The 18,268-nt window shown below is 47.2% G+C and overlaps 1 protein-coding gene across 1 annotated transcript in view; it reads left to right on the forward strand.

Moving 5' to 3' along the window:
* Positions 1-4,245: 4,245 nt before the first annotated feature.
* Positions 4,246-18,268, forward strand: part of LHFPL6 (LHFPL tetraspan subfamily member 6) — a 153,110-nt gene continuing 139,087 nt past the window's right edge. The window contains exons 1-2 of the mRNA XM_054813266.1: positions 4,246-4,783; positions 7,287-7,846. Of these exons, the coding sequence (XP_054669241.1) occupies positions 7,462-7,846 (385 nt within the window). The 5' untranslated portion in view covers positions 4,246-4,783; positions 7,287-7,461. The remainder of the gene's footprint in view (positions 4,784-7,286; positions 7,847-18,268) is intronic.

An 18,268-nucleotide genomic window follows, 5' to 3' on the forward strand; every position in this document is an offset into this window, starting at 1 on the left:
CCACTTAGGAACAGTGGAAATTTAGGATTGAAATAATCCACATCTTTTCCCTGAGTTTGTGCAGGACTGAGCCAATTCCCTGTCGAAAGGAGAATGGTTCTGGGACCTGTCATCCTGGAGCTCAGTCACCTTGGCAGCGTTTGCGATGGCAGAGCAGGAATTCCTCCCTTCAGCCGCGGGGCTGGTGCAGAATAAACCTCTCTGGCCTCTCGCGCAGCCATCAGGCTTGTCAGCAGCAGGACACAAAGGAGATAATCAGTAGCTTGATTTGCTGTAGCTACTATTTTAGAGCCTTGCAAAAGGCAGACCACCTGGTGGCTTTTATATAATAGATGATAAGTAATAACTTTATAAAGATGAAACAACAGAAGGAGGGTTTATGGCAAATAATAAAGTTTGCTTCTCTTATTTTTCATTGACATATTATTTGTATGTGTCCAGAGATTAAAAGACTGATGTTAGCAACAATAGCATTATATCCAGTAAGACATCTGTCCTTCAGAAATGTGTTAAGTTCTGTTCATGACCTGTGAGTAATAGTATTTGTAAAATCTACCACCATGAGAACTACCATAAAAATAAATACTAATCATAATACAGTATTGGAATGGGACTGGAAAGAGATTGTTTTGTTTAAAGTTTTTAGGCAAGGATTCTGGTTCAGATGTGACAGTCCAAAATCTTAGGAGTCTAGTTCCACTCACAGTGGAAAATGTGCAATGCATTTGACTTGGAATATATTAGGATCTAGTGACTTGAATTTGTTTTCTTACCTTCCTCTGAGAAATTTGCAGGTGTTAGACTTGGACTTCTCTTTTTTTCTGCTTGTTTAGTTGATTTTTTTCTTTTCCTGGCTGTTACAGATTGGACATATTTTCAGGCAAATGTATTAATTATCAGATGACTTCCCTAACAGTACTTGTCTGTTTGGTTTTCAGTGACTGTATTTGAATAATTGGGTTGACTTTCTGTTGCTCCCAGTACATAGCCTCGAGTCTATTGTTGTGCCTACACCTTTCTTTTTCATTTAAAATCGAGTACAGACACGACCTGAAGATCCAGTTTTGTCAGATACTCGGAACCATGTTGGTGCGATCCCTCTCCTGTGGACCACACAAGAGAAAACCAGATGGTGGCCTGCGAGATAAAAATGTCTTGTTTCTTTTTCTTGTCAAAGACTGAAGAATGAGATGGAGGTTCGCTAACTGCTTCATTTTCCTTGTGGTTCGGGATCATATGTACTTCCCTATGGCATTTTATATGACAATGGATTGTCTTACAGGATATGCTGTAATGAAAGAGTCTGTGGCCAAGCCTGTGATGTATATATTAGCTGGGATTGATTTAGGTACAGTGACAGGATTTTCTCTCTTTATTCTGCTACGCTGATTAGCTCCATCGAGGCTGTAGGGCCCCAGCTGTAACAGCAGTTTAGTCAATGGATCAGGGAGAAGAGAAATGGTAAAATCTATAAGCATATTTTCAGGTCTCCCTGCTAGGGTAGTTTTCTGACAGCGTATTCGTGGGTGTTTGATCTAGTCTGATTTCCAGTGGTTCCAGCAGTGGGGAATCCACGGCTCAGGTTCCCTCGACCAACTCTGAAGCTTTCTCAAAAGCAAATTCTCTTAAATTTCAAACCACCAGAACCAATTTTAAAACCAGCCGCTATTTCAGTATAGACAAGACCCTGGGGACCAGGACTTTTGTTATTGCTCTGCTCTGAGGAGGTCTCTGCTTTTGTGGTTACAAGAGAGACTGTGGATCCTGAAGCACCATGTAATAACTCTCTTTTTCTTTCAGACAGGTTAGAGGTGGACTGAAATATTTCGGCTAACTTTCCCAGTAAAAGTACTTGTAAGCACAATGTTCCCTGAAAGGGGCAGCAAATGTTGATACAGTCAAAGCATGTTGAGTTGTAAACATTAGGAAGAAAATGGAATAAGAATTTGGATACACACAATGTGTCTAATTTCTTTCTAATCAAAACAAAACTCCTTCTCTGACAGAAAATGGATTGTGAAATAAAGCTTATTTCCCCACAAGTGACTAAGTCATGCAGCCAGCTTGCGGGGGCATTCAGAGACAGTTGGCAAGATAAGATGCTTCAGGAGAGATGCAGAATTCAGTGTGCAGTTTCCATGAGGGAATGCAGAATGGCAGCAGCTCAGGGAGTGAATGTAAAGGCCATATAAGGGAAGTAAATGAACTGCTGTAGAGATGCCATTAGCAAAGCAAACACTGACTTGGGGACCTTGGCATATACCATGGAAGAGATAAATTGCATGAATAAATGCATACTTGCTTGCTTCTCCCTAGCTTTACAAACCCAGTTTTAACTGAGAAACTGTTTACATGTGTGAAACAGAAGTTTTTCCACAGTCATTTTAATGCCAAGCAATTTCTACGTGTGTCTAATCCCAACACATGCCTAATTTAGACAGATGTATCCCAGTTTCATTGTAATCGAGGCCCTTGGCTAAGGAAACAATGTCAGATCAGGTCTTCAGACAATTGTGGATTTACTAACAGTACTTGATTCTTCTCTTTCTTTACACCAAGAGTGCACTTCAAATGACACATTAGCTTCATATCCCTGTCATTTCAGGTGTTGGTAAAATGAATAGCAGGCGGTAAAACACCTGACGGGGCCAAGTGAAGGCATGAGAGTGGTAAATGAAGAGTGTCTACATTCTTCAAGAAGTGCATAGCTCCTTGCAGAAGTGGAGACCAGAGAGCTGGTGCACTCTCGGGGCAGAGACTTGGCACCAGGCAGAAAGCTGATTTGAGGGGAGGGTGCTGGAATGGTATGCTGTGGAGCAAGCTCCAGCTCCCAGCCTTGGGAAAGTCACACCAGCTCCCTTTCTGTCAGCCACCCCCTGGGCACATCCACATTCATGTCTTGGTGTGGATCAAGGGCATGCTTTCGGAGTGAGTCTCCAGATCATCCTCACTTGCCACTTTTTGGTTTACCCAGCAGAGGTGAGTAGACAAAGTGGATGCAGGTGGCACTAAAGCAGAAGACAGGCACCAGAAGTGCATCTGATGCATTCTGAGTGCTCACGGGGCCCTCAGTCCATAGGCCCAGGCTGGAGTGAATCTAAAAAAAAACCCTATAGAAATGTGAATGTCCTTCAGGTCCTCAGAACCAACTGATCAGATCAGATTGATCCCCGTTACTTGTTAATATAGATGTATACTAGGTGGATGTAGCCTAGAGGTAGTTGAGGGGCATGGCTGTTTTGGGGGTATGCCTTCATTGTCTTCCTTGTGAAGCACATTACTGCAAACATTCTAGCACTCAGCCTGTATTTAACCTACCTCTTTTGTTTGAAACACTTTTCCTTAAAGAATACGCTTGAAATGTTAGGATGGAAAACTTGATCTTGCTAGATACTTTCCAATCCATTTTTTTATCCCTTGAGAAAATACGCATTTCCAGTAGTGTTCTGATTTTAAGACTTTGCATTATGGGGAATAAATGGAAAGTCTTACTTAAAAAAATCCAATAAAGTGACTTTGTAATTTAATTCTGAACATGACTGTTGTTACTGTTAAATGGTGTAAACACAGACTGAGTGCAATAAATCTCACTTCCATTTAGCATTAATAATATTAATGATCAGTACTGAAATCACATGCCATGTTCCAGGACTGGAAAAGAACCATTACCAAAGAGATTTTGCATGTATGGTGCCGATGCAATTTAAACCTGGCATAAAATTGTCTTCTGTCCAAAGGAATTTATTCAAGCTGCAGGGCGGAGAGGAAAAAGCAGAATAGGAAATCTCTCTTTCTCCCAGAGGCTCTGTGTGCACCATCCCTCCTCGCCCCCAGAAGGCAACCCCTCCCCAAAACTTTCCCACTTGACACTCCGGGAGAGGGCTGGAGCTCCTGTCTCTCCGCTTGACCTAACCCAGCCGGGATGAGCTGCTTGGTACTCTGGTCACATTTACTCTCGCTGTAGACCAGCTCCCGAACTGTTGCGATCAAAATGCTGGATCAGCAGCTTGCACGCAGACACGCGCACACACACACTTCTTATCACACGCACACCATCAGGAGATTAGTCCATATTTTCCCATGTAAGGGCTGCAGCCTTGCCCCTTTCCTTCTAACACTCCTTCCCCGCCGGCTTTTTCCTCCTCTCCTCTCCTGCCCTTTCTTCCCCTCCGTCCCCGGCTCCACCGCCCCACGCACCCCACAGGCAACCGCGGAACCGCGGCGGGCGGACCGGAGCCCGGCGGCGCCGCCGCAGCGCTCCCCGCCGCCCCCGGACCGACCCGGCCCCGGGAAGGCTCGGGGAGCTGGGACCCACCCCTCCGGGCTCGGGGAGCCGGGACTCCCCGCACTGCCCCAGGAGGGCTCGGGGAGGCGCTCCCCTTCCCCCGCCCCGTCCGCCGCTCCCCCCGCAGCCGCCGCCGCCGCCCGGCCCCTCGCCCCCGGCCCCGTCCGCGGCCCCGCAACTGCGCCGTCCGCGGCGGGTCCCGCCCGGGGAGGCGGCGGCAGGGAAAGGGAAAGGGGGAGGAGAGGCGGCGGAGTGCATTGCCTCCCGAGGAATCAAACGGGGGGAGAGAGGAACGTGCGGAGGAAGGGAGGGAGGGAAGGACGGGCCGGGCTGGGGAGGGTCCCGGTCCCGCCCGCCTCGGAGCGCCCGCGTCGCCTCTGCGCTGGGACCGCGGGGAGAGTCGCTTGGGGCGGCCGCCACCCGCCGGCCCCGCGCCCCGGCTCCGCGCCCATGTGCTCCCGGCAGCCGCGGCGGGCAGCCCCCGCGCCCGGCGTGTCAGTAAGTAATCCTTCGCCTCCCCGGCACCTTGCCCGGCCCCATCCCGGCACCCCCGTACCCCTCGCCCCTCCTGCTCCTCGCAGACCCTGGCCTTCCCGCACTCCCTGCGCGGCTGCATCCCCTACCCCTCCCGGACCCCCTGCACCCCCTTCCTCTCCCGGACCCCTGCCCTCCCTCGCTCCCTGTACGCTGCATCCCCTGCACGACTCCGGATTCACCCCGAGCCCTCAGAACCTCCTTCACCTCCCCGACCCCTCCCCACTCTGCACAGCCACATCCCCTGCACCCCCCGGAGCCTCTTCCCCTCCCGGATCCCCTTCCCTGCTCTGACACCCTGCCTGGCCGCATCCCTTGCCCGTTCCACCGGACCCTCCGGAGTCCCTTCCCCTCCCGGATCCCCAGCCCTCCCATCCCCTTGCTTTCCCACATCCTACCCCTCCCGGGCCCCCGTCCTTCCCGGATCTCCCTGCCACCCCGGACCGCTCTCCCTTCCCGGCCCCCCCGTCTTGCCGGCTCTCCGTCCTCTTGGCCACCCGGATCCCCAGCCACCCTGTTGGTATCCCTCAGCTTCTTCTTCCTTTCTAGCCCTTCCCCGCCTGCGTCCCCCTTTCTCTCCGGGACCCCCTTCGTCTCCCAGCCTGCTCCTCCCGGACCCCCTGTCCTCCCAGCCCCTTCCCCTCCCTCATCCCCTGCTTCCCTCCATCCCGCCCCTCCCCGGTCCCCCTCGCACCCTCCGGGCCCCGCGGGCGCTGCGCCCTCTCCCCCCGCAGCCTTCCCCTCGCATCACCCCGGCGAGTTTTGGTTCCCGGCCGCCGCCTTCCCTCGGGGGGAGCCGGATCTCTCCACCGCCCCCTCCTAACCCCGGAGGGGGGGGAGCGGGGTTTCGAGGCCGGAGGGGCGAGTCCGCCTCCCCAGAGAGCGCCCCGGCTGCGGGCTGGCAGCCTGCGGGGTGGCAAAGCTGCTACCCCGCCGGAGCGGACGGGTTTGAAGGGTCCTGCCCCTGGAAGCCTCCATGTTGTCCCCTATTTCCAGCCGTACCTCCTCCCCCAATTTAGGGAATGATCTTCCGAAGGGCCGTGACCCACTTTGCCTTAGACGTTTGGTGCCACGCCATGACACAGGCAGATTCTTCTCCAGAAGATGCCTCTGCAGGGATGGAGGCACACTATGCGCCTCTCCCAAGTTTTTGTCCCCAGGGGTTTCATCTTTTGCAGGTTGAAAAGCCTTTCTGTGGATAGGCTACGAGTAGATAGATATATACTTCTTAAGTAGCAGCATAGGCCTTTTTTAACGTTATAGAAGAGACTTCTTTTTCTTAGTGTTTTAAAAGTAAACAAAACTTTTGTGTGGTGCACATGCTTAATTTCACTTACAGACTCTTTCTCTACATTCTCTCCTTGTACTGAAGTAGTATTAATTTTATTGCCTGTACATGAATTGAATTCACTGATCAGGGTCTAATCATGCTTAAAAAAAAAAAAAGCCCCTGTAAATAGCTATCAAAATTAATTTGGCAGCAACCGTGAGAAATGATCATTAATTTTAAAATGCTGTTGGAGTAATGATCCAGCGTGGATTTAACAAGAAATACACCCCAACCTCTGGGAAGCAGTGTGTAGGTTTCTATGACAGTGAAAAGCACTTGGTCGCACGGGCACTGAGCCTAGAGGCTGGGAGTTGTCCGAGAAGGATGCAGAGGGGTTAAAGACTCCTGGGTTTGAGCTGGGAAGAGGCAAAGAAGAGAAGGAGCTGGGCTGAGTGCAAGCAGGAATATTAAGGGAGACCCCTGTGTTTTAATCATGTGCTGCTTGAGGTTGCTTGGAGGTGAATCCAAAAGATGTGGCAATGTCTTCACCTGCCAGGAGCCCACCTGGAATTAAGGTTCCTGGCACTTCTGGACATCAAGCAATGAAAGGTTCCTTTTGCACAGGGACGCCAACAGCTTAAGGGACTGCTGGAAAAAATGTCACCTCGTAACACTTCTCTCTGGGGTGTGTAATGAGGTTTACCTCTGCCATGGGGGTCTGATCTTGTAAAGCCTTAGGCACTGGGAATGGTTTTGTGCTGAAGCTGAGGGGCCATCTATAATGTGAAGTACATTCCCCAGGTGTCGCAGGAGGAAGGCCCGACTAGCTAAGGATAAACGAGACCTCGCCTTTTTTCTCTATTGGTACGGGAAAGATCAAGACGTATGGAGGAGAAAAGTGAGTAGGCAAGTACACGGGGAACCCCTGAAGGTGGCTGCAGAGCATTCCTGGATGTGCACAGCAGCCTGCGCTCACCGGGCTGCCTCCCACCACCATCCCACCATCCCTGGCAGACAGGATTGCTGGCAGCGATTCTAGCGGCTGCTTGCAAGGATGGGACAGAAAAGTGAGATGTCTAAATGGAAAGTCCTGTAGGAAGGAAAAACACTCTGGCATACAAATATTTTTTTCTAACATCAGTATTACTCAACTGGTCTTTTTCTGCTTTTTTTTTTTGTGTGTTATTATTTAATTAGGGACCTTTGTCTTCATGATGGGAGGAAACATCTACCTGGCTGTTAGGATCCAAGCTTCTCCCAGTGCAAGGATTTGTCAAGGCTGAGAGATTCTGGATTATCCATAAACTTCCTCTAAAATACACAGCTGCTTTTCTGTCTGCCCGTCGCGAGGGGTCTTGGAGCAGATACAAGGATGGCCTCCAGCCTCACCTGCACTGGCGTCATCTGGGCCTTCCTCTCCTTCCTCTGTGCTGCCGCCTCCTGCGTGGGCTTCTTCATGCCATACTGGCTCTTGGGGTCTCAGCTGGAGAAGTCGGTTTCCTTCGGCACTTTCCGGAGGTGTTCCTACCCGGTGCGGGATGAGAGTCGCCAGACGACCGTGATGGTGGAGCAGTGTGGCCGCTACGCCTCCTTCCAGGCCATCCCGAGCGCCGAGTGGAGGATCTGCACGGTGGTGACGGGCCTGGGCTGCGGGCTGCTCCTCTTGGTGGCCCTGACGGCGCTCATGGGCTGCTGCGTGTCCGAGCTCATCTCCAGGACCGTGGGCAGGGTGGCAGGAGGCCTCCAGTTCCTGGGGGGTAAGTGCTCATGTGGGGAGGGGATGGGAACATCCAGGCTGTAGGTTTACAGATGTGGAGACTCCCCTGGTGCTTTGGGAAGAGGAGGGGGTGAGTCAAACTTTGTGCTGGCTTCCTCGATGGTTGGGCTGGTTGTCTGGACGCTGGAATGTGGCCCAAAGGTGCAGGTACCCGTGGCCACTCTGTTGTGCTTAGTCCCTGCCCGGCCGTTCTGCGGCCCATGAGAGTTGCATGGCAAGTGACTTCTGTGGGCCAGCGCCTTCGCAGCGGTTTGTGGGCTGTAGTTTCCAGCAGAACTCAGCTGGGATGGAGGTACCTGGAGAAGCACGTGGGCTGCAGAGCCCCACAGAGCATTGCAGTTTTGCAGAGGAGAGGCTGTGTTACGTGGGAACAGCCTCTCTTCTTCTTCCTACCCTCATCACTGGCACAGCTTCCTCCACCTCTGCTCTCTGCAGCTGTGTGGATCTGGCAACAAGTCTGTGGCCCAGGTTTGAAGTGGGGATTGTTTATCCTTGGTGGAGGTGATCTCCAAGGAGGAGCCCCGCCGGGCTGTCTGACCCATGCTGCCTGCTGATGGTGCCATGGGTTTGTTGAGTTCATGGGCTAGACAGTGTGTGGAAGAATTACCTCCCCTCCTTTTTTTAGCTTGTAATTGTATGGAGTATTTGTAACTGTGGAGTATTTGAAGGGTATGAGACAATAAACAGGATCCTCAAGTGTGTTTTTTATAGGGCAGTTTTCCCAGTAAATCATCACTCTCTTGTCATCGGTGACATGCGGCTCAGTGGCACTCACTTTCGCCTGGTGCAAGCGCTCCACCGCCTGTGTGCACTCGCCCCAGTCAGGGGATGTGTTTCTCCAAGCTTTCGGTGCTGGGGCAGCGCAGGCGCCAGCGTTTTGGGTGCCCTGCAGCGTCCGGTCCCAGCCAGTGGAGGAACAGGCTCCTGCCGTGGAGGAGCAGGCTGCAGTGGGACCCCCACCTCTCTCCCCTCCAAACAGAAACTCTCCCCGCAAGGGCACTCCGGATACATCCTGAGTCTGCAGCCCAAAGGAAGCACAAGTCAAAAACTCTGCTACCATCCAGCTCAGGGCGGACAGCTGAGGCAATGGAAGGGCCCTGTGCCAAGCCTCCAGCCAGGCCATGCTGGGGTAGCTCCCACCCAGCCATGGGGAGCCCTGCCTTTAACTTTTTGAGTAGTTTCTGCACTTTGGAGCAAACCAACCCCATCTCTTCACCCTTCCCTCAGCTTTGCGACCTGCAGGCATTCCAGTGTTTAATCTGACAATTTGAAAGTGCAGCAGCTGCTGGAGAGTTAACTCTGCTGGGAGCTGCAGCTTCTTGAAGCCTGCTCCATTATACAATTCCAGCTGGGCAGCCAGGGGGTGGAGGGGATTTTTGGTTTGGTGACGCTCTGCAAGCCTGCTCGGTCTGGCTATTTTCACTTAGAGCCTTCTCAGGCTTGTGCTTAAACCACCCCCCTCCTTCCAACTGCTCGCTCGTCTCGTCTGGTTTTAATTTGCATTTGGCCCCCTTCTCACGGCCGTGCTCCCCTGCCTGCACGCAGAGCGGGGCCGGCTGTGCCTGTGTCTGCTCACAGCCACTCCAGCAAACGCGGCAGCAGCTCCAGCAGCGGGCAGCCAGACGGGAGATGTGGGACGAACCCCGTGCCTCCATGACGCTGGTGTGGGCTGAAGGTGTGCGCCCTCCTCCGGGGTGGGATGGTGGCTCCTGTGCGAGGAGGTGAGAGGTCCTTCCAGACCACACCATGGCCACCCCTGAGCAGGCAGCATCCCATCCCGCCTGGAAGGGTATGAGCAGGTAGTGCTTGTCCTCGGAAGGTGACAATTCAAAGAAATGTGAACTTGTGATATGAAACGAAAATTGCCAACAACTTTGCTTACAGTTCAGAAATTAGTTACACAGCGTGTCTAATTTTCCCCTCTACTGGCTTTTATGGTTGTCTCTCATTTCACTCAGCAATGCTGGAAGTGTGTAAGCAATGAACAAAGCGAGAACCTGTCATTTCTTAACCTGCTTAAAACCCAACTATGGGGGCATGAGGGAGAGACCAGGTGGTGAAAGCCAGTAATTTGGATGAACTGAAGGGACATATTAGGGTAAAGATCAGATCTTTACATCCTTAATCAGATCCTCAGCTGCTATAAATCAGAATAGCTTCATTGTTTAAATGACATGACTACATTTATTCAGATGTCTAACTTAGGCACTATAATTATTAGGTTGTTTTATGGCAAGATAGCCACGAGCTGTTCACTTAATTTACTAACTGGGAATGCCAGCTCTTTGTTCCCTGTACTAGAGTTGCAGGTTTAGTTATATACCACGATGTGTGCTCAGTGGCAGTACAGTGATTGTCATTTTAATTGGCCTCCACTTGGAGATCTTACCAAATAAAACACTCACAAATATTTTTTTTCGACTGGGGAAAATATCACCCACCTATCTTTATATGAAGAAAAAGCCTGGGGAAATAAGCAACCCACTGAGTGACACTATTAATTCATCCTCTGTGTTAGGGCAAGGAGATGGCTAGGCGGTTTCACTTGCTGTTTCTTTTTGTCTGTCACCTGCACCAACACCTTGCTGTGGCTCCTGCTCCGATGGCGAAGGATGAGCGTTGGAATAAACCGTATTTCTCTTGAAGTTAGAAATCAGCATAAAGACATGCTCAGTGTAGCTAGTTTATGGCTTTAGTGGTGCTCCATTAGTCTAGGATCCAAGTCATTTTCTCAACATGATTTAAAAACACAGACTTCATGAGGAACTAAGCCAAGTGACAACGGAGTATTATGGGAAGCCCGAGAGTGGGTGAGATGTACAAGCCCCTGAAGCCGTGGTGAGCCAAAGCACCAAGGTTGCTAAAACTAACTTATTTCAACACTGGAAGCATTTTTACTGCTGTGAGGAGATGTCAGAGAGGTTTGCTTACCAGAGGTAAGCTCCTCTTCTTAGCAGTGTGAAGGAGGAGTAACTCCAAGTAGGTCAGTGGAATAACACCTGTATAAAAGTAGTGCAGCTTGTACTAGCTGAACGGTGCCAAGGTTTTACAGCTGGGATTTCCCCAAGTTGTATGTGGCAACTCAGGGAAGCGAATTATTCATGAGTGCTTATACCATAAATCTGCTCTTCTCATAAAAATTGAATGGCAGAACCTGCGAGAAACTGCAGATCCATGCAGAGTCAGAAGGGCTCTTTAGATACTGGTTGCTCTTACCTACTTAGTCTATATTTGCTATTTCAGATGATCCTGGCTACAGAGTATACATGTATTTTAAGATGACTCTGGGATGATACACGCCGAGTTTCTGTTCCTAGTAGGAAGATTGCATCATAGACTTTTCCTCCCCTTTGCAATTATGGGAACCGCTTCCTTTCCCATGCATGATCACGTGGCAGCTCTGTAGCTGTTACCGCAACTGCTTACATGAAAAACAATGGTATTTTTAGCTTTTTCTAAGGCAATTTGGTGGTGGGTGACAAGAAGTAGCCAACACTCCAAGGCCAGCCATTTTTGCAGCGGTTGTCAGTGGTCTGCAGTCCACGACCGGCAAACCGCTGCTCCGGTGTCTCAGAACATGCTTCACAGATATTTCTGTTGGATTGTTTCAAAGAACTGACAACTGAGGTGAAAGTTATGCTGTCTGTAACCTCTTGAGGGCACAGTTATGTAGATGGATACAGTCTTCACTGATAACAGTAAATGCAGTATTGCCAGCTGGTTTCCTTTGAATGTTTGGAAGACTGAGGCATATATAGTGGTGCTAGAACAGATTGCAAGGATGTATGTTTGACCATAACTATTGAGGACATGACAGCAGGAAGTATAGTTTAACAAATCTATGGCAAATTGGAGCCTGTAATTATTGATCTTCCTTTCATTGTGCCATGGCAAGTCAATTCCACTTAAATGGGGAGAGTAGAAATTTGCAGGTAGGTAGCTCAGATACGACATACTAATTTGGTGAATTGTTTCACTCTCTGAATGCAGAGCAATGATTTTAAGAACATAGCAATAATTTTAAGAACATAATGAACTTAAAGGTTAGCCAGTTTTATGAGAGGCAGTGGATCAAAAGACACAAGTATTGCAAAGATGGTCAATTTAAAGAGCGTTATGCTGGCAAGGTGAAGCTTTTCATTAAAATGGTCAGCATGCAGGAATTATAGATGAAATCTGCACTAGCTCAGAACTCCTTTTGGCTGCGTAAGCTCAGAGGGGTATGAATCCAAGGCAACAGAGCATGAAACAACCTGCTGACTTAGACACCTCTCTGAACCTGACACTTTGGCCCTGATTCTGAGTGCCACGTGAGAAGTGAGCCCTCTCCGTGATTATGGGGTAGCCATATGGTTTGTAATGTCATCTTTAGTACTGACCACTCATTGAATGTGCTCAAGTAAAGCACAAGTTTTGCTAGTCCCTTCAGTAAATGAGCAAAGTTTTCAGCAGCGCCTTCCCTTCCTCTCCTCATTTCTCTATCGTGCTTCCCTTGTGTTTCATGGGAGTGCTGAAACTCCTGAAACTATGGGCCTTGAACTGCTGGTTAGAAAATATGGAGAGCTCTTGAAGTAAAGGGTGATGAAAGGAGCGTTTGGTTATTTGAGAAAAAGGACACACAGATCCTAACAACTTCCGATTTTGTCTCAGAAAAAAAAAGTGGTCTTCTAGTAAAAGGTCTCAGAAATCACATGAAATCGCAGCAGAATCTTTCTCCCAAGTGTACTATGCCAATAGTGGCCATAATAGTTTCCATCACCCACAGGGTGTTCAGGACAAGTGATTGCTGGGTGCAGAGGGCAGAAGAATAAGGAGCGCTCCATCAAGACGAGGAGAACATTGAGTGTGGGGTGTTGTCTCTGTGTTGCCTGTGATGAAATATTAGAGAAAGCATTTGAGATTTTGGGCTGGAGATTTAAAAAAGGCAGATCCAATGGAGATCTGCAAGTTGTTAGCATATTAATGGCTAAATCTGACTTTGTAGGTGAGACAATTGAGGTCTAAAATGTAGGGGGCAGAGAAGGGAAGAGCACTAAGTCATAGCACTGTGGGATCGTGTAGAGAGAAGCTCTCCCTTGAAGGAAATGCTTGGGGAAACAGTTAAAGAAGTAAGAGGAAGCTCTTGGGAGAGATGGAGTCACTGAACCTAAGTCATGTTTCAAGAAACGTGGCTGGCAGTCAAAGGCAACCCATGGGTCAAGGAGAGTGAAGACAGTCTCGGTTCTGAGACTGGCTAAGAAAAAGTCATTAGGGGTTTTAGCGAGGGTAGTTCCAGTTGACTACAGGGACTAGAAACTCCTGGAAAAGGTTTGTGTTGAGCTGTAGGAAAAGACCTGTAGGCAATGACCAGTAACCATTATTTTGTCTGACAGATGAAGTGAGACTCTCTGTTTTCTGCTTGGAAGACTAAGGTCAGGATCATTTTCTGCCTGTAGGGAGAAAATGTGACTGAGAAGAGCCTTTCTGGGGACAGGGAAGATCAGAGATGGACAAGAGACACTGAGGGAGGAAACGGTTACCCCAGGCTCTTTTGCAGTTCTCCCAAGCCTCTGTCATTCATTTTCCCCATCTATACATATTCTTCCCAACTCCTCCTGAATTTTGTACCTGAAAAAAACCCAGGCATAAAAACATGCAAAAATGGCCTTTTAGTTCTTTCATTCTCTTTAGCCTAAAAATACTTTTTGACAGGCTAACTTTTGGGGAGAGGCTAGTGAGGGGCATCTGCCTCTGTCCAACACCAAACTCTCTTCTTCACCTGCAAGTTAGCTACTCAGGGCTGTTTTGCCACATCTTCCACTCTCATTCCTCTTGTCAGATTCAAAGCTTCAGTGACTTTGCTGTGTGCTTGTGTAGACATGTGACAGGGCAATCCTCATCCTAGACAAAGACAAGCTGCAGGCTAGGTAGTAATTCAGTGTATACATGCACATATAAAGACACTGCAAGAGGGGCATATGAAAGGAACAGATGCCTCACCAGGAGGTAACAGAAGAAGAGCAAACAAGGAACATGGCACTGTTAAATGTTGCTGCTGAGTGATTGCATGTCATCTCATAGATTCAGCAATAATAAGGTCAGCAGAGAACACTGTGACTATTTAGTCTGAGGTCTGCTGTAGCACGGGTCATAGGACAGCCTTCATGTAATTTCGGTTTGAACAAGAGTATATCTCTCAGAAAAAAACTTCTAGTCTGAATTTAATTAATTTCAAGAAAAGCAGGATCTTCATAAGTTGTTCCAGTGGTGAATTACCCTGACAGCTTTTCTTCCAGATCATTAATGCAAATATTAAAAATGTAGCACCAAGAATATATCATTGCAAAATTATGTTTTCTTGAGGATCATTATATTTTTATTTTTTTTTAAGATCCAATGGTTAGGTTGCTCTTAATCAATTTAAGCTGTGCTATGTTGTGGTTTCTTTACTGGAACAACCTGTATAGAAGCTGCTTCATAGCTGCTATGTTTCACACCAGTTCTCTCTCCGGTTTTCTACAGGCATCCACCAAAAGATTAAGTGCAGTGTATAGTTTTGCAGCTTCCTCCCTTTTTTGGCTTGACTGTGACTTGCTAAACTGCATCCTGTGACTGCTACTGCCTGTGTTCAGTACTTGCTTCCCAGCACTACAAGGTACCTTCGCATACAGTGGGGACAGCACAGAGTCAAATTCTTGGATTTAGGTTTGGAGTCCGCATGAGTAAGACAGGGAAGTGCTATTGTTTGGAAAGATAATCAGAACAAGGGAATTTAGACAGTGATGTTATCTTAACAGATTTTGTAGCATATGTTTTATTTAAGATTAGCCAGCTCTCTCTGCTGTATTCAGACAGGAGTTAAAATATATGACAAATTCAAGACTGAAGTCGAACCAATGCAATATATGTCCTCTGTTGCTCTCAGATTATAAATGACATTTCTTAGATTCCTCCTCTCTTAATCAGATGTAGCTTGAATCTTTCCTCTATGCATGGGCCACCAAGTCTGGCTGGAGGAGAATCAAAGTTAGCAGGTACTTATCTGAAATAGGTAAAGAAAAGGCGCAGACTTAGATTCCGTACGTTCTTAAGAGGGGATCCTGTTTCCCATGGTCGCCTTCACCTTGCCCCAACAGATCCAACAGCACAGCTTTTTGTGCGATCGTTCCCTAAGGAGTCCCGCTGAAGGAGACCTGAGTTAGCAAAGATTTGCTATTTAAGCTAACACCAACCATTTTAATGAAGCAGGTTAGCAAGGAAGAATCAGTAATAAACATCACTGGTCATAAAGTGCAGAATCAGTAGCTCTGAGGAGGCCATCCCTGCCAGCAAGGGCGTGAGCAGCAGAGAGCAAGCTGGGAGCTGTAATGCTGTTGGAATAGTGAAGATGCAACTTGAAGAAGACAAATGATGTGGAGAGTAGCCTTCGTACATAGCTGTCTTTGGGTTTTGTTTTTTTTTTTTCTTTCTAGCCCCAACCACTTCAGATATCTTGACTCTTTTGGCATTTCAAAATCTTGCTAAAAAAGCAGGAGTGCCCTTACGGGCTGCAAATTTCTGTGTGTCTTTTGAAGTCAGTGACGCTTACTATGAATGACATCAGTGTTTCTATCCTAGAGGTAAGTTTATTTGATTGTGACATTAGCCTAAGAAGACGAGTGTGGTTCCAAGGCTGAGTTTCTTCTTGAAGCGCTACCCCAGTGAATTAGCTTGTTTATACTGAATTGTGCTTCGAAATACACATTCATTTTGGTTTGTTTTTTTTTTAATTCTGTTTACTCTTAATATAAATTTTGGCTAAATACAGGGAGGAAAAAAAAAAACCAACAAAAAACATGCAGAGTTTCAGCCTGGAGCAAATTCTGCAAGTTAGATTTTAGGTGCTTTGGAAGCACATTTAAAATGGAATTGCTGATGTATTAGAAAAAATAAAAGATGCTGCTCAATATTGGGAAGAATCTCTTTACTTGTCTTTGTGTTCCTATTGATGGTGAATATAAAAGTGATGTTTTGAATATTGCTGCAGCTGTGTTCGGTTTAAGCAGAATTTTGCATTAAGAACAGAATTTTTGATCTAAAGACATCCTGGGGTGCTGTTTTATTTATCTGTAGAAAGAAGCTCAAACTTCTTGATTTTTTTCCCCTCTTTTATTAGAAAGGAACAATGATGCTCAGCACTTCTCTGATGCTTTTCATTTCAAAAGGTTTTGCTTGCATAACCTAATGAAACTTCAGAAAATGTGACGCAGGGGAGCAAATAGTCTATTTTGCTGGTGTAGAGTCAAAGTAAATTCAGAGTTACTTCAGATCCTCTGCATTTGTGTTGATTAGAGCAGAATCTGGGTTGGAGTTAGCAATTCTGTTTCTGCACTAGAAGATTTGGTTTGTTTTGCATCCTGAGATCCATGAGATATTTGAATATCACTGGGAACTTCATCTAGGCATCAAAATGTTTCAGTATTTTCCAGTGCGGATGAGGTCATATGCCCTACAGACAGGACAGAATTGTTCCCAATGGTGTATTTTCCAGGATTTTGTCCAGTCTGGTGTTAAATGTCTATGTAATGTGGGTTTTATTTTCTCATTTCTCTCAGGAAACTCAGCTTACTAGGCATTCTACTTGGATTTTTTTCACAATGTTCAACCTGCATTTTCCTTTCCTTGCTCACATCCTTTTACTTCTCCAATACACATTTTTTACCTTCTAAAGCTCTTTAACTTTGGCTTTATAAAGTACAATGAGAGAGCTTAAAATCTCCTTCATCATTTCAATGAAGTCATGCGTAGAACTTGAGGGCAACCGATGTGTTGTTACCATGCAGTGAGCAGTTAGGAAGGAGCATGGTGTAAGTAAGAACCACGGGATATATTTGTACAACCAAAACTCCACCCACAGCTGCATGTCTTGCGGTGGCCATCATGTTGGCTGGCTCCCTGCTCAAGGATTTCCTTTGGCTCTGTGGCATACCTTTGTTGACTTCAGCAATGTAAAGCTTTTTCTGTTGCCCAAGTGCAAGGTCCTGAGTGACATTTAGACCATGTGGAGATGGTCTTAAGTCACAGAGGACCAAGAAGGACATCCTCTCCTTGGTCTTGGGGTGACTGCTGCCACAAGACGTCACAGGCAGGTCAGAGGGGCAATATTGCGTTGGATAGATCCCTTCTAGTAGCTGCCCTGTATCTTCCCAGGCATGAAGAATTTGGCATGGTCAGTGCACCCTGACAATGCTGGTGATAAGGCTGATTCACTAGGCTTGATTAAATCTCATTTACATTGTTTGTTCCACTGTCAGTCCCCTGATGTCACAGGTACATCTCAAAACAGAGCCAGACTTTTTTTTCCCCTCCAGACTGGCTTTTCCTTAGAGCTTGACCTCCTGAAATCAACAACAATATTCCTCCATGGGTGCCAGGGGAGGGCAGGATCTGGAGCTCAGTGCCGTTGCTACTTACTGTGGCTAGTGGGATTTGGAGGAGGTTGCTGCTGTGTGGCAGTGCAGAGACCTTCACAGGATACTAGCTCCTACCTAATTCCCCAGGTACAGAATATTAACTGCAGCAGGACTAACACCTTAGAACAAAACTCTTTCTTGAGAGGGTTGCTGTACCATGAAACTCCACGTTTTCCTGCATAAGCCTGATAAACCCCAGTCTTTCCTGAGGATTGACCATTTTGAATTGATTTGCAGGTACAATACTGGGCTAACAGAATTTTAAGTAAGCTTGGCAGCAGTTTGTAGAAATACAAAGAAAATACTAATGAAAGAAAGCCTAAACAATTACCTATTAGAAATCATCGTTATTTTTATCTTGCAACATGATCCAAAAGACTCCAGAGAGAATGAAGCAGAAAATACAGCGTTCTGATAAACACTATCATTTCTGTAGTAATATAAAGATTTGACCCTTTCCTTTGCAATCTGAAAGATCAGTTGTCTTGCATTGTCTCCCAATAAAGATGCTTTTGTAATATGAAGTGGTATTGTTGATTTGAGAAGAATGGTTTTCTAATAAATGCGAAGGGCTATGGAGTTTGTCCCTTGCATTGAGGAAAAAGGATTTGAGATAAAGCCATGAATGATCAATCTGGAATAACAAAAGCCGATTCTGAAATACAGCACCCTGTGAAAGGATATGAAACCTGCTGACATAGTGGAGTGTAAGAAATAGCCTTACGGCTCCTGAGGAGTGTGCTGCCTGACTTCTTCACAAGTTCAGGCTTTTGTCTGAGTCTGCAGCTAGCTGAAAGCCTATTTAGGAATACATTTTTTTTTTTTTTTTTAAATCAGAATGAACTTGATATTCAGAGCATCACAAGCCATTCAGGTCAGTCACAATACAGCTGAATGCCAGTTACCGGGAAGGGTTACCAGGACATACTAAAAAGTGCTTCGTTTTGGGAATCTGTAGAAACTGGGGTAGT

Source organism: Grus americana, chromosome 1 (genome assembly GCF_028858705.1).
Source record: "Grus americana isolate bGruAme1 chromosome 1, bGruAme1.mat, whole genome shotgun sequence".
Classification (NCBI taxonomy): Eukaryota; Metazoa; Chordata; class Aves; order Gruiformes; family Gruidae; genus Grus; species Grus americana.